This window comes from Anas acuta, chromosome 1 (assembly GCF_963932015.1).
Source record: "Anas acuta chromosome 1, bAnaAcu1.1, whole genome shotgun sequence".
NCBI classification, from domain to species: domain Eukaryota; kingdom Metazoa; phylum Chordata; class Aves; order Anseriformes; family Anatidae; genus Anas; species Anas acuta.
The window spans coordinates 162,411,335-162,424,886 of NC_088979.1; the positions used below are offsets into that span (position 1 = coordinate 162,411,335).

The 13,552-nt window shown below is 49.5% G+C and overlaps 3 protein-coding genes across 3 annotated transcripts; 2 read left to right on the top strand and 1 right to left on the bottom strand.

The window, feature by feature from the left end:
* The first annotated feature begins 395 nt into the window (after positions 1-395).
* On the top strand, positions 396-8,645 carry CYP2D6 (cytochrome P450 family 2 subfamily D member 6). The gene is made up of 9 exons (XM_068669039.1): positions 396-808; positions 2,297-2,468; positions 2,728-2,880; positions 3,475-3,635; positions 3,764-3,937; positions 5,294-5,435; positions 6,113-6,300; positions 7,231-7,372; positions 7,761-8,645. The coding sequence occupies exons 1-9, from the start codon at positions 608-610 to the stop codon at positions 7,937-7,939; spliced, it is 1,512 nt and encodes a 503-aa protein (XP_068525140.1). The 5' UTR covers positions 396-607; the 3' UTR covers positions 7,940-8,645.
* Positions 8,646-9,084: 439 nt separating this feature from the next.
* NDUFA6 (NADH:ubiquinone oxidoreductase subunit A6) lies at positions 9,085-10,335 on the top strand. The gene is made up of 3 exons (XM_068669065.1): positions 9,085-9,245; positions 9,361-9,476; positions 10,141-10,335. The coding sequence occupies exons 1-3, from the start codon at positions 9,125-9,127 to the stop codon at positions 10,270-10,272; spliced, it is 369 nt and encodes a 122-aa protein (XP_068525166.1). The 5' UTR covers positions 9,085-9,124; the 3' UTR covers positions 10,273-10,335.
* A 1,580-nt stretch (positions 10,336-11,915) lies between these two features.
* On the bottom strand, positions 11,916-13,422 carry SMDT1 (single-pass membrane protein with aspartate rich tail 1). Its single transcript, XM_068669058.1, has 3 exons — positions 13,251-13,422; positions 12,993-13,132; positions 11,916-12,203 (listed from the first exon to the last, which is right to left on the bottom strand). The coding sequence occupies exons 1-2, from the start codon at positions 13,383-13,385 to the stop codon at positions 12,995-12,997; spliced, it is 273 nt and encodes a 90-aa protein (XP_068525159.1). The 5' UTR covers positions 13,386-13,422; the 3' UTR covers positions 11,916-12,203; positions 12,993-12,994.
* Positions 13,423-13,552: the final 130 nt, after the last annotated feature.

Sequence of the window (13,552 nt, forward strand, 5' to 3'; positions counted from 1 at the left end):
AGGTCATTGTTTTAGGCTAATTTCTGTCACTGACGTGCTTTCTGTATGGGAAAGCTTGACATAACCTGGGCTTACTCAAGCTCCAATGGAACAAATTCTTGGCCCTGCATGCAGACAGCCGAACAGCCTGTGTTTAGGATCCGTGTCTGCCTGGGCTTGTCTGCATCAGCAGGAAGGTGACGGGCTTAAACCCTTCCAAAACCGCCCCATGAGAATGCAGCAGGACTGGGTTTGCTGTGCTCGTTGTTCTGAGGGCACCCCAGCACCTCTTTGTCACAAGGACAAAGCAGCCTCTGAGCTTTGTCAAAGGGGGGAAGGAGGAGGAGGAGGAGGAGGAGGAGAAGGGATGACCCTCATCACCACTCCCCCGAGGCTGAGTGGAACAGAGGAGGAGCTTTGGGACTGAGCCAAGTTCCACATTCACAAGCCAGAAGCTGCAGGGAGAGGGGAGCAGGGAGACAGAAAAGGAGAGTGAGGGGACAGGAGGAAGCAAGGAAAAGGGGACAGCTGCCTGGGGAGGGAGGCAGAACAGAGAAGGAGGCAGAAGGGAGAGGCAGAAACAGTCTTGGGTCAAAAGAGGAAGACCGAGGAGCAGGCAGGCTGCAAAATGACATTGCTCCTGTGGCTGTCATCTGACTGGAGCAGCATTGCTGTGCTGGGAGTTTTCCTTACCGTCTTCACTTTGGTTTTTGATTTCATGAAGCGCAGAAAGAAGTGGAGCCGGTACCCGCCAGGCCCCATGTCGCTGCCGTTCGTCGGGACCATGCCGTACATCGACTTCAACAACCCGCACCTCTCCTTCAACAAGGTGAGTGCCAGCCCTGCGGGCTGGGACGTGGCGGTGGGGATGGCAGGCTTCTCCGTGAGTTACTCCAGCCTGCCTACAGGCGTGGGGCTGCTCCAGGTAAGGAGATCAGCTCACAGGATTTGCCCCAGCAGCAGCGCCCAAAATGTCTGTAGCGTTCCCAATCAGAGTCAGCTTATCCTTTCTCGAGGGAAAGGCACAGCACAGCTTGCAGCAGATTACTTTGCAAACTCTAAAGGCCTTTTTTTTCTTTAGGACAACACTGCTCAGCTGTCTGTCCAAAATCCACCAAATGGAGAACCTAAATACAGCATTTGTATTGTTTGCCTTCATATAGTCCAAAAGATTACCATTTTCAAATCGCATCAGGGTCATGCTGACTGCAGTCTTGACCGGTAATCACTTTTAATGATGTATTTCTAGTGCCAGTGAAGTACTAATTCCTTTTCCAATCCCACTGCAAATACACTCAGAGTATTTCAGTTCCTTGATTTGCTCAGAGTATGGAAATGAAGAGTTAAAGAGGGAAAGAAAGGGAAGGAAGGAAGGAAGGAAGGAAGGAAGGAAGGAAGGAAGGAAGGAAGGAAGGAAGGAAGGAAGGAAGGAAGGAAGGAAGGAAGGAAGGAAGGAAGGAAGGAAGGAAGGAAGGAAGGAAGGAAGGAAGGAAGGAAGGAAACAGAGATAAATAATGTGTTTTTTGTGAGCATCACTAGTACAACCCCACCTTCCAACAGCACGCTCCTGAGCACTGTGTTCAGTGTTACTGCCCAGCCGTGCAGCTTCAGCCTGGCTTCCTGGAAGCTGTCAGCTTCGTGTCTTTTATAGATCACAGCAGATGTAGGGGATGTGCAAGTTACCAGTCTTACTAGATGTGTTCATTCCTCTGGGGGAGAAAGTTGACCTGAAACTCCAGCGTGGAGCTGCCTCTTCCAAGCATGCTCCTGAGAACTGGGCTTTGGGTCAGTCTTCAGGAACAAATGCATGTAAAGAAACTACATATCACTTTATCATCGAGATTTCCTTCTAGCAGAAAGAACTCAAAACTAGTTCAAAACTAACTCAAAAATTGCCTAGGCTTTCAGAGACAGATAAACAACACACGGTATTCAAAATCCAAGTATTAGGAAATAGCGGGTTGTTGAGCATGCACTATTTGAAAATCCCAAAAGAGGTCCTTGACCTCGTGTTGTCAAACAAAATCCAAAATGCTTGCACAATGTTCTTGGCAGCAGTTTGAGCTGGATAGCTGTATATTAAGTCTTGCCAGATGCAGTGTATTGCTCCCTGCTTCAGCTGGTGTTTCACACTGCTTTGAGATGTTTCACTGCAAAGCCAACAGTCAAAGGGCAGCTGAAGGTCTCCTAATAAAAGCAGTTCAAACCCCTAAATAGTAAAGGCCCTAAGGAAGGCTCCAGGGGTATTTTGGACATTACATGCCGGAACTATTGGGTGTGAGGTCACTTTCAGGGCCAATTTTTTTTATCTTGCCAGTTTCACAAGAAGTTCGGAAACATCTTCAGCCTCCAGAACTGCTGGACCAACGTGGTGGTGCTGAACGGGTACAAAACCGTGAAGGAAGCCCTGGTCCACAAAGCAGATGACTTTGCTGACCGGCCGTACTTCCCAACGTATGAACATGTGGGCTACGGAGATAAATCTGAAGGTACGGCCCTTGGAAATGGGCATTTCCTGCAGGCACGGGCACAAGTTCTCACTGCATTCCCCCTCCACTTTTACTAGGCATGTAGAAGGCGCAATGGTAAGTTTTTAGAATGGCTGTGTGAATAAGCTGTACAAGATCAGAGCCTTTCATCTATCCCTGCAGACCTGCACCTCCAAACTCACATTTGCTCTTCTCTAGTGAACTTTGCATGATGTACTTGTCAGAGCTCCTGACATTTCTTGCTCATCCATAATTCCAGGGATTGTTGTAGCAAGATACGGGCATGTCTGGAAGGAGATAAGGAAATTCACACTCTCTACCTTGAGGGACTTTGGAATGGGAAAGAAATCCTTGGAGGAGCGAGTGACTGAGGAAGCAGGATTCCTGTGCTCTGCAATCAAAGCAGAAGAAGGTACGTCACACCCAGAAGGATGGGCAAACTGCTCTTCAAAACAAAACAAAACAAAAACAAAAACAGGAAAAGGCAATAGAACAATGCAGAGAGAGAAGTACTAATGCAGCCACTCCCATATGTATGCAGTGTTTCAAGTCCATCATCATCATAATTACTGGTCCTGCTCTGCCTTGAAGCCACTTCTACCTGATGCATTGGGGCTACTGTAAAGCTAAGCAATCTGAAATAGGACATGCATAGAAATAAACAGAGGTAAAATATAATTATTCCCACGGCTTGGTAACTGCTACCTTTATGATGTTTGGTGAAAGAGAAGTGTTATTTGGCATGTGGCAGAACAACCCTGCAAATCAGCTTTTCTTTGTGAGCTTTTCTAAGGGAGCTTTCTCCCTTAAATAATGACCAACCGAACCACAGTAGGAGATGAGAAGATTGTCTCTTCCTACTACAATGTATTTGTACTTTGAGTGTGTTTTGGTTTTTCCCTTGAAAACATCTAGGAGATATTTGTGTGTTCTTGTAGCCGAACTCTGAGGTTCAATAGGTTGATGTTGCTTAGCCTCTTTGCTTGGTCTCCCTTTCTGTTTTTAGGTCGCCCTTTCGACTTACGTTTTCTTGTAAACAATGCAGTCTGCAACATGATCTGCAGCATCATCTATGGAGGGCGTTTTGACTATGGTGATGAGGTGTTCAGGAAAATGGTAGCTTTGTTTGAAAACTCCCTGAGTGAAGAAGCCGGATTCCTGACTCAGGTAACACAGAAGTGTGGTATGTTCTGTAAGAGGCTGCCCTCTGTCGCTGGAGAGCACTGTGTTTTCATTTGTTTTCTTTTTGCATCTCGTAATGTCTTGTCTCTTGCTCTGTGCTTCTGGCCTACCAGTTTCTTAATGTGATGCCCATTTTGTTGCGCATCCCTGGACTGCCGCAGAAAGTCTTTCGCGGGCAAAAGGCATACATGGACTTCATAGATGTCCTCATACAGAAGCACATGGAGACCTGGAACCCTGAACACACCCGAGACTTCACTGATGCGTTTTTAAAGGAGATGTCGAAGGTAGGGAGAGACCAGCAGAACCTTAGAGCTCAGGAGCAATTCCTCTACTTCTTTGAGCTTGTCGATGAAAGCTGACTTTTGACATAAAGCTCTCTAAAGACCATTACTAACTAATTTTCTACTTCCTCATTCTACTTCATATCTTGAGCATTAATTTCTTCATGCTGTGCCCTCCTTGATTGTCCTCAGAAATCATAATCTGCTGATGTTCCTGCCCTCACCTTCCACTTCCATTTTTCCCTCCGTGTCTGGCAGCTCCCTGCTTTCCAGCCTACACCGTTTTGAAGACATTTAAAAGTCAATAATTGAGAATTCATTAATATGTCTACGTTTGCAGTGGCGGAGAAGTCAGACATGCAAGATCCCGTGTTTGTCAGTGCCTTAACGACTGATTTTAGAGCAGAGCAGAGCAACGTGACCTAACATGCTCTGCACTGAGCATTTCTACTGGGAGGGACTGAGCCTGGCCTCCTTCCCTCTTATCACATCCCTCTCCTGCTTACTGAGGTCCCCTGAGAAGCTGGTCTGATAAATCCCTCCGCTGGGCTAACTTCGGTCAGGCCAGTCCCACAGCTCCCTCGCCAGAGTCCTTTTATTTGAATAACAGTTGAGACTTAAATGCCTCATTAATTGCTATCCGTGTTAAAACAGCATCAAAACATGCAGAATAACTCAGCAGAAGCTAGTCCCTAGGAAAGAAAAGTATAAAAAGGATTAGAAAAGACAAGCAGATGAACTCATGCAGAGAGCTTGTCATATCTCATATGCTAGCAAATTTGAGCTCAATTAGTATTTGGATGAGAGACCAGTTTTGCTGCAATTGGTGTTGCAGACTTAATAGGCAGCAATGATACCCTGATTTTTTCCCCCCTAATCATAAGAAAACACCAGGGCAGAAGCAGTGAGAATCCGTAATGCGTAGCTACAGATAGCCCCCTCAAAATGCTGTTAATTTGCATTTGCTGCATCAAGGCGGCCTCCTCGCTGCTGCGTGGGCTTTATGATCTGATCAAGCCTGACTAACAGTGTTCCACCTCCTCTGGGGGAGGACGCCGTAGTAAGTGGCAGTGTCCTGCTGAGCTGGGAGCGCAAGGTGTTTACTTCTGTCCTGAAGGCAGGAGTAATGTTCATCTCGCAGGCTGTGGGAGGTTACTGATGACCTTCAAATACTCTGGTAACAGCGGTATTGGAGCACATCAGTCACACACAGCCCATTGCCTGTGGTGTGCTTTTCTCTGCCAATGCAATTCTTGGTCAGCAAAAGTGGATCTAGCGCTCCTCAGCACTGCTCTGAAAGAAGGTCTTCTCACCAGCGAGTGTCTTTGCTCCTATCACACACTTGTTTGCTCTCCGCAGGGTAAGGAGGCTGAAGAGAATGGCTTCAATTACAACAACCTTCGTCTGGTGACCGCAGACTTGTTTGCAGCTGGTTCTGACACCACCTCCGCCACCCTCCGGTGGGCATTTCTCTACATGCTTTTGCACCCAGGAACACAGAGTAAGTGAGAGGACAGGCAGAGGTGCGGTATGTTCCCTTCAGCCCTCATTTCTCTGTAAGGACACTCAACATCTCCTATTCATGGTTTGGGGTTTTTGCAAGGAGAAGCAGGTTTGGTGATTGTTGGTCTAGAAGAAACCAGGAGAAAACACTTCCCCTAACACAGCTGCTCTGGCAGGCCCAGTGGTGGCAGTGGGGAAGCCCTGGTGAAAAGACTGGAGTTGGAAGGGCAGTTCACTCTCCTTCACACTGAAGGCTACCTGGGGACTTCCAGTGGTCTTGGAACCCTCCCTCCTAGACTTGGAATAAACACTGATCTGTTTTAACTCTCAAATGCTGCCTGCACAAGTACACTTCCAGCTACATTGAGGAGGGGTAAGGTAGCATGTCAAGTGCCAAGACCTTTATTAAAGACACTGTGCAAAAATAACAGAGCTTTTTTTTTGTTGTTGTTTTGTTTTGTTTGTTTTGTTTTGTTTTGTTTTGTTTGTTTTGTTTTGTTTTTCTGAGCAACTGAAAAAAGGCATTCCCCTGTAGTTTCTGTTCCTTTCTGTAATTGCTTGTCCTGCCCTCGCACAGTGCCTACTGAGCTCATGCTGCCAGCTTTTCCTCCAGCTTGTACCAGCCCCTTCTGTTTAGCTAAGGGAGCTCTAAGTCCTCGGCTGTGCTGCTTTCAGGTAAAATCCACAAAGAGATTGATATGGTGATTGGAAGAGAGAGGTCACCCACCATGATGGACCAAGTGAACATGCCCTACACCAATGCCGTGATCCACGAGGCACAGCGCTGTGGGGACATCGCTCCTGTTGGGCTACCTCACATGGCATACCGGGACACCGAGCTTCAGGGTTACTTCATTCCCAAGGTGAGCACGGCCAGACGGGCAATGCAGCATCCCTGTCCTGTGCAGATGCCAGGCTTAGGGTGTGGGTGACCCCACACAGCTTTGCAGATTTGTGTTTCCAGCCCCAAATCACGCTCACTGCCAAGTTCTGAAGCACTGAACATTGAAATGCTAAGACCAGACAGATGGGCACGTTTGTGCTTTAGGTTTACACTAGTTATGTGGGAACCCAACTGTAGTGGCAGCTCAGTGCAAAGGTTCACTTTCCTCTCGATGAGCTGTGACATTCACTGCCTGAGTTGGAAAAAGAAACTGGGACAGCTTGACAGGCTCTTTGGAGGCACATGAGACCAGCTTGCTGCCTTTCCTGAGACGGCAGTAGTTAAATCTCTGAAGTTATTCAATTGCCACTGGCATTCGGTCCATTGACACTGTGACAGGAATCAAGAGCACTCTGTCCTGGCAGTGCTGGTAGCAATACAAGCCTGGGATGTTTTTTTCAGCGTTGCAGCAACTCCACTAAGCTTAAAACATTGACACGGGAAACAAGAAAGCTTTGCCATTTTCCATGTGTGAAAGTTGGGCTTTGAAGTCTGTCAGTTAGCTTTTTCTCCCCAGCTACAAAGTAAGTCCAGAAGGATCTGTAAAGTGGAAGCTGTTTCCACTATCTAACCATGAAATTAGCATTTGCATGCAATGGCCTTTGTAAGGATATAAGTTGCAAAAGTGCAAACGCTTCAGGTGCATAGGGCAGGCGCATGTCATTGGAAAAGTGCACTGCTTTACCTCTGCTATATCTAAGATAGAGAAGAGGAGCTCACTGCCATACTTTGAAGCATCTAGTGATGGTTGCTATTAGATGGGAGAGACAGACTAAAGAGCACCGATCCACCTCGCCAGGATAATTCTGCCGTTCTCACGTAAGTTGTTTCCTCTTGTGGAGGAGTGCAGGGGACGACAGTCATCACCAACTTGTCTTCCGTGCTGAAGGATGAGTCAGTCTGGAAGAAACCAAATGAGTTTTACCCCGAACACTTCCTGGACGTGAACGGGCAGTTTGTGAAACCGGAGGCCTTCATGCCTTTCTCAGCAGGTAAATCTGATGGGAGGATCTAGCTGCAAGCCATGTGCACAGCAGGAGCGGTGATCTGCCTCCTGGGAAGTCCAGGGGTTGTCTCTTTCTCCCTCTTTGCAGTTGAGCAGGGGGTAAAAAAGTGACCTGCAGGGGGCTCTTCCAACCTAAATTATTCTATGAAGCTGTGCACAACGGACAGGGTGTCCCCGTCTAACTAGCTGTGAGTGCCTGGGCCCTTTTGACATGGTTAACCAGGCACTCTCACCTTCTTCCTTCTGTCCATCCTGAGCAAAGCAGCTTCTGATCCTCTGTTTTGCTCCGTCTTGTCTGCACACAGAGGTTGCTCATCCCACAGTGATTCCAGCGTGGTTTAATGTCCTCTCTCATGGATGCTTCCTTCCTGCAGGTCGACGTGTCTGCCTGGGGGCACAGCTGGCCAGGATGGAGCTCTTCATCTTCTTCACCACTCTCCTGCAGCAATTCACCTTCATGCTCCCCGAGGATCAGCCCAGGCCACGGACAGATGGCTACTTTGCCCTCATAAAATGCCCACACCCATTCAAGCTGCGAGCTATCCCAAGATAACTGCACACCACTCCCCTTTCACTTAGAGACCACCACAAGTGCTGTCAGAAATGCAGCAGGTCTAGGCAGGATGATGACAAGTCCCACTTAAGACCACCTAAACCTGTGCAGATGTCCCTAGCAGTGTAAAGAACGCTGTAGCCCAGTATATAGCTCAGCTTAATTCCCATCCTGGATCGTGAATCACACAGCCATAGCACATTACAGGTGACGGTCACATTTGCAAGGACGTATATAACCAATAAACCAGTTCTGCTGTACTTTGGGCTCTCGTTGCAGAAACAGTTTACCGAGCACTTGGCTACTGAGAGAGTATTAGCCCTGGCTTATTGTGTACTGAAATACGAAGGTATCTGGGGTGAAAGATAACCCCGGGGTCCTGCCAATTCTAGGAGGAAAACCAAACAAACAGACAAACCTAGGAACAATTTGCGAAGAGCTCCTGGCCACCTCCCTTCCCTGCCATCTCCTATCCGAATAGCTCCTCCAAACAGCTTTTCTTCAGCGTTACATAAAAACAGCTCTCGGGCAGGCTTGGCACGGAGCCGTGGGGTTGCATTGCCTGGGGGTGAGCTGTACATTTCGGGGCTGGCTCTCTTTTTATTCCTGCGTTATTTCTGACCAACTGTTTCGCGAGGTTTGCAAAACGATTAAGGCTCGATGTTCAGACTCATCCTTAACAAAATAATTATGTAAAACAAATAAAGGCTTGATGTTCAGACTGGCAGTAACCACCATAAAGGAGCCTGTGGGCATAACCACAACTAGAAAAATAAACCAACCCAGAAGCTGTGTGTGTGTGTGCACATTTATTGTTCTGACGGTAATTTCTGTGAAGGCTGCTGCCTTGCACGAACACTCATCGATACCACCGTTAAGGGGTTAATTCCAGCGGGACCTGCACATCAATATTTTCCATTTACAGGTCCCAAAAGGGCATAAAAACGACCCAAAGAGCCCCCGCGGCCCGCCCACCCCCCTGACGGCCGCGCCCGCCCTCAGCCTCCCTCCCTCAGGGGCCGCCCCGGAGCCCCGCCCCGGCCGCCATTCCGCGAGCCCGCCCCGCCGTCCCGCCCCCCAGCGCCTCTCGGCCAATCAGAGGGCGGCACGGCGGCGCGGCCGGCCAATGGGGAGGCGGGGCCGCTCGGCGGGGCTGGGCGCCGTGGAGGGGGCGGCGGGGACAAGATGGCGGTGGCGGGGCGCGGGGCCGCGGCCGTGAAGCCCATCTTCAGCCGCGACCTGGGCGAGGCCAAGCGGCGAGTGCGGGAGCTGTACCGCGCCTGGTACCGCGAGGTGCCCAACACGGGTGAGGGGGCGCCGGGGGGGAGCCGCGGGAGGCGGCCCCGCGTCAAGGTCAGGGCGGGCGGGGTGAGGGCTGCGTGAGGGGGGAGCGGGGCCGTGATCCTGTGGTGCCCCCGCAGTGCACCTCTACCAGCTGGACATCACCGTCAGGCAGGCGCGGGACAAGCTGCGGGAGCTCTTCGTCAAGAACGCCCACGTCACGGACCCGCGGGTGATCGACATGCTGGTGATCAAGGTGCGGCCCGGGGGGGCGAGGGGCGAAGCGGCCCGTTCTTAGTGCAGGACAGCAGTGTTGGTGTGTTCGGGGGGCAGGGGTGCTAGAGTGCGTTTCTGGCACTTGGTGTCGTGACAATTTGCAGATTTTAAAAGGGGAAGCAGCAGCAATCAAAGAAAAGGAGAAAGATGCTGCTGCTAGCTTATCACTAAAAGCGACCTTTCTGGTCCCTACAGTACTTCCTTAGATAGGGATGTATTTTCCTTAACTGATTCTAAAACAAACATTAGAGTGGCCATACTTTGTGGGAGGCCGGCTTTGGGTTTGCATAGGTAGCAGTACACCCTGATCTCGTAGCGTATCTAGCTGTGTCCTAGCCCTGAGACCCGTCTGTCTGAAGGACTCCTCAGAGTGCTAAGAGTAGGGTAAGGATTCAGAGGAGGCCAGAGCAAGGATAACTGCCCTTTGCAGTTTTAAAGCATTAGAAACCTTCCAGCCAAGAGCTGCCATGCTTGCCTGTTGTATTTCCTGTATTTCAAGACATCTAGGTTATCCTTAAATAAAGGAAAAAATCTGCAAACACAGTTCAAGGTAATAGGCCAGTGGGTGAAACTTCCAGGCAGCCTGGTTATTATAATATTCTTAAAATCGTTCGCATTATTATGTATCTCTTGTCTATAAACAGGGAAAAATGGATCTTCAAGAAACCATTCACGTATGGAAGCAGAAGACTCACGTCATGAGGTATTTCCATGAGACGGAAACCCCACGGCCTAAAGACTTTATGTCCAAATTCTATGCGGGCCACGATCCATGAGGCAGCCTGACTCTGTGTCTTCCTGTCCTGTACTACAAATAAAGTTCTATATAACAGAAAAAATCTGTACAGACAGATTGTATAGCAGCCTACGTGCCTAACGACTAAATCTGAACCCAGCGTGTGCACGAGTCATTAATGATCTCTACACAGAGCCGTGATTACCTAGTTTTTGCCAGCGTGTATTTTCAGTGGGTAGAGTTTGTCTCATCATTTTTCCCGAGTGTCTGCTGAAAAACCACAGCACAACTGGGTTGTGGAGCTGTCTGCTCAGCCTGCACCCTGCACGTGGGTGGGAGCTCCTTGGAAAAAAGAGCAGGCAAGAGTGGGCCTTTGGAAAAGCTGTTGTAGTCGCAGAGGTTTTGAGCTTGAGGCCCATGTGTATTCCTGCAGTGTTCACAATTTCATGCCATGACTGTGTTGACCTTGTTTTTCACTTTGACACTATTCTCTGTTTACTTCTAGCAGAGAATGGCTTACAATCCAATAGGCCAATAAAGCCCTTTGTACAATGAAGAGATCAGTAGAGTCCATTTCGCTGCTGTAAAATTAAATTACCTGGAAAAATGTGGGGTTTTTTTGTACTGCTGTCTGGAACAGGGAAGCTCCATGAGAGCATGTGATGCCTAGCAGGAGGTAGTGTCCTACCATCACCTCGATAATTGAGTCAGGAATTACTAGTTTGCCACTGAGAAGAGGAAGGAAAATTTGTTCTTTTGCCTGTCAGAATGCATTTTCAGTAGCTAAATCCATGCGGGAGCTTTCCCATGTGTGATCAGCACTGCATCCTTGTGGTGCTCTCAGACTTACATCCTTGCCTAAACTCTGGTGCCTTCATCCCCACATGAGAGCTGTTAAGGGAGAAGTGGGCAGTTAGGAGGCCAGATCTAGTGGCCAGAAACCATGAGAAAGCATTGTCCCAGTAATGTGTCTGGCTTTAATGAAATAATCATTTGACTTTGACCTTTCAAGGTCAAGCTGGCATGCAACTGGTCTGATGAGACTGAAGATACCAGCAGCAGAGAAGACCTTGTAAATCTATTATGTGATTATTTAGTTGCAAAAGCAAATACTTATAAGGAAAGAAGGGGAACACTGAAGTTTACACGTAGTTAAAAAAAATAAACGTACCAGGACTCACACAAAAGTAAAGAACTACCTAGGCATTACAAGTAGTTGGAGCCAGAGCTTCACAGTCCACACGTTAAATGCTATGAAAACCATCACCTTAGTTTGCTACTCATGATCTCAACTTTGTATGTTACCAAACCTACTTAATGTTTAGTGTGCACTGGTAATACTGCACTTAATCATCAGTGAGGTGAAATCAATGCGCCAGTCTCTATCAGGCATACCTGCACAGTGCTATGTTGCAAGTCAACGTTATCTGAACTGCAGTGCCACTGCCAGTATGAACTCCGTTCTTTTAAAGGGGCTGTGTTGTGGGGCTCCTGCTGCCTCTAGGATCCTATATTGTTCCATTGATTAGGACTGAATTACAGAAAAGACTCCTAAAAGGAAAAAAAATATATATGAAAAGAACCTTGCCACTGGAACAGACTTAGGAAGGTAGAACAGTTAAGACAGAAGTACTAGGTCATAGGCAATAATCTACAAAAAAAAAACAAAACACGGAAACAAAGTCAAGCATCTCAATCTCTTGTTCTTTAATTATTTCCTATATTGCGAATAAAAGGAATCCCAAGCAGTCCTTTATGAGGTGAGTGTGTGTGTGCAAGGATGCAGAACCCATCAAGTGCCTCCTTCATTCCTGATTTACAGATTTCTCTTACACGGGCACGTGCAGGACATTGACTGGCAAAGGGGATGCAGTACCCCCGTCCCCTTGAGGAAGGACAAAATGCAGGTGACAAATGTTGGAAGCATTTCTCTCACACTGGCTTCCTCCCTTCCGTTCTTCCACTACGGTTCTGCGGATAGAATAAAACCACGTTACTTTTCAGATACACTGCACCAAGCTCCAGGCCATACAACCCCAAACAAAGTGAGGTGGGGGTCTACGAAAAGTGGCTTTCTAACAGGCCACTGTGATCTTTGCAACCTTTTAACTCTTTGATTTTAGCACAGTGCATACATTAAAACAACACCGATGAATTCTCTAAGATGCACACAAACTAAAATCCTTACAAATGGAATAATACCAAACAAGAAAGTGTGGTGTGCTGTAGATAAAGGTGACTTATTCCATTCTTTTTTTGTCTGAATGGTCAGACTACTCCAGCGATCAGCACCCACATGACAGTTTGATCTACTGCGCTCAGGAATTCTCAAGTTTTTTCACTTCTCTACCAGAATTTCATACAATTTGTGATTCTCATTTAAAATCACAGGTTAGCAGACTATCGAACAGGTGACCGTTAACAACACTCCAGCAGCAATGTCCCCCTTTCACGCCTGCAGCATAGCCCATATCATCCCTCACTGCCTGCTTTATTTCTGATTCAAATGCCAAGATCTAAAAGGTCAAGATCTACAGCACGATCAGTCGATCTCCACAGACGGCTTGCTGCGGGGATTTCTCGCTCAGAAACCAATCTGTCCCACTCCAGTATCGAAGCACGGCGACGTTTGGAGCCGGAGGCCATACAGCTGCTGCTATCTCTGCTTCACCCACGGCCGCATCCTTCAGAGCCGTTCCGGGAGCACCCAGGAGCAGGGATCGCGGGCAGTGCCGCTGCCGCTGCCGGTGCCGCCCTCACCTTTAATCGTCGTCGTCGTCGTCCTCGGGCACGAAGATGTCGTGCTCCTCCAGCAGCGCCGCGAAGTTCTTGCTGATCTGCGTGCCCACGTAGAGGAAGGGGAGCACCACGCTGAACACCCGCAGGAGCCCGAACGGGGTCTGCGGGGACAACGGGGACAGGAGCCGGGAGGGGCCGCCGCTACCGGCCCGCTCCGCCACCACCGCCCCCCCCCCGCGCCTCCCCCAGCCCATCCCGCCGCCGCCGCCGCTGCCTCACCTTGACGGGCTTGGGCAGGATGGCGCCGCTGCGGGTGACGGTGGCTCGGCGGCAGGGCACCGCCAGCCCGGCCCAGCCCGCCCGCACCGAGCGGGACGCGGCCGCCGCCAGCAGCCTCCCGCCCGCCGCCGCCATCGCCGCTCCCGCCCCGCTCCGCCCCCCCCCGGGCCTCCCCCGGGCCCGCGGCTCTCGCGCGGCTGCGCCCGGCCCCGCTCCCCGCCCCCCGCCCCGGGGCCCGCCCCATGGCGGCCCCGCTGAGGCGCGGCCCCGGCCGGGCTTGGTGCTGAGGCGGCTGAGGCGCG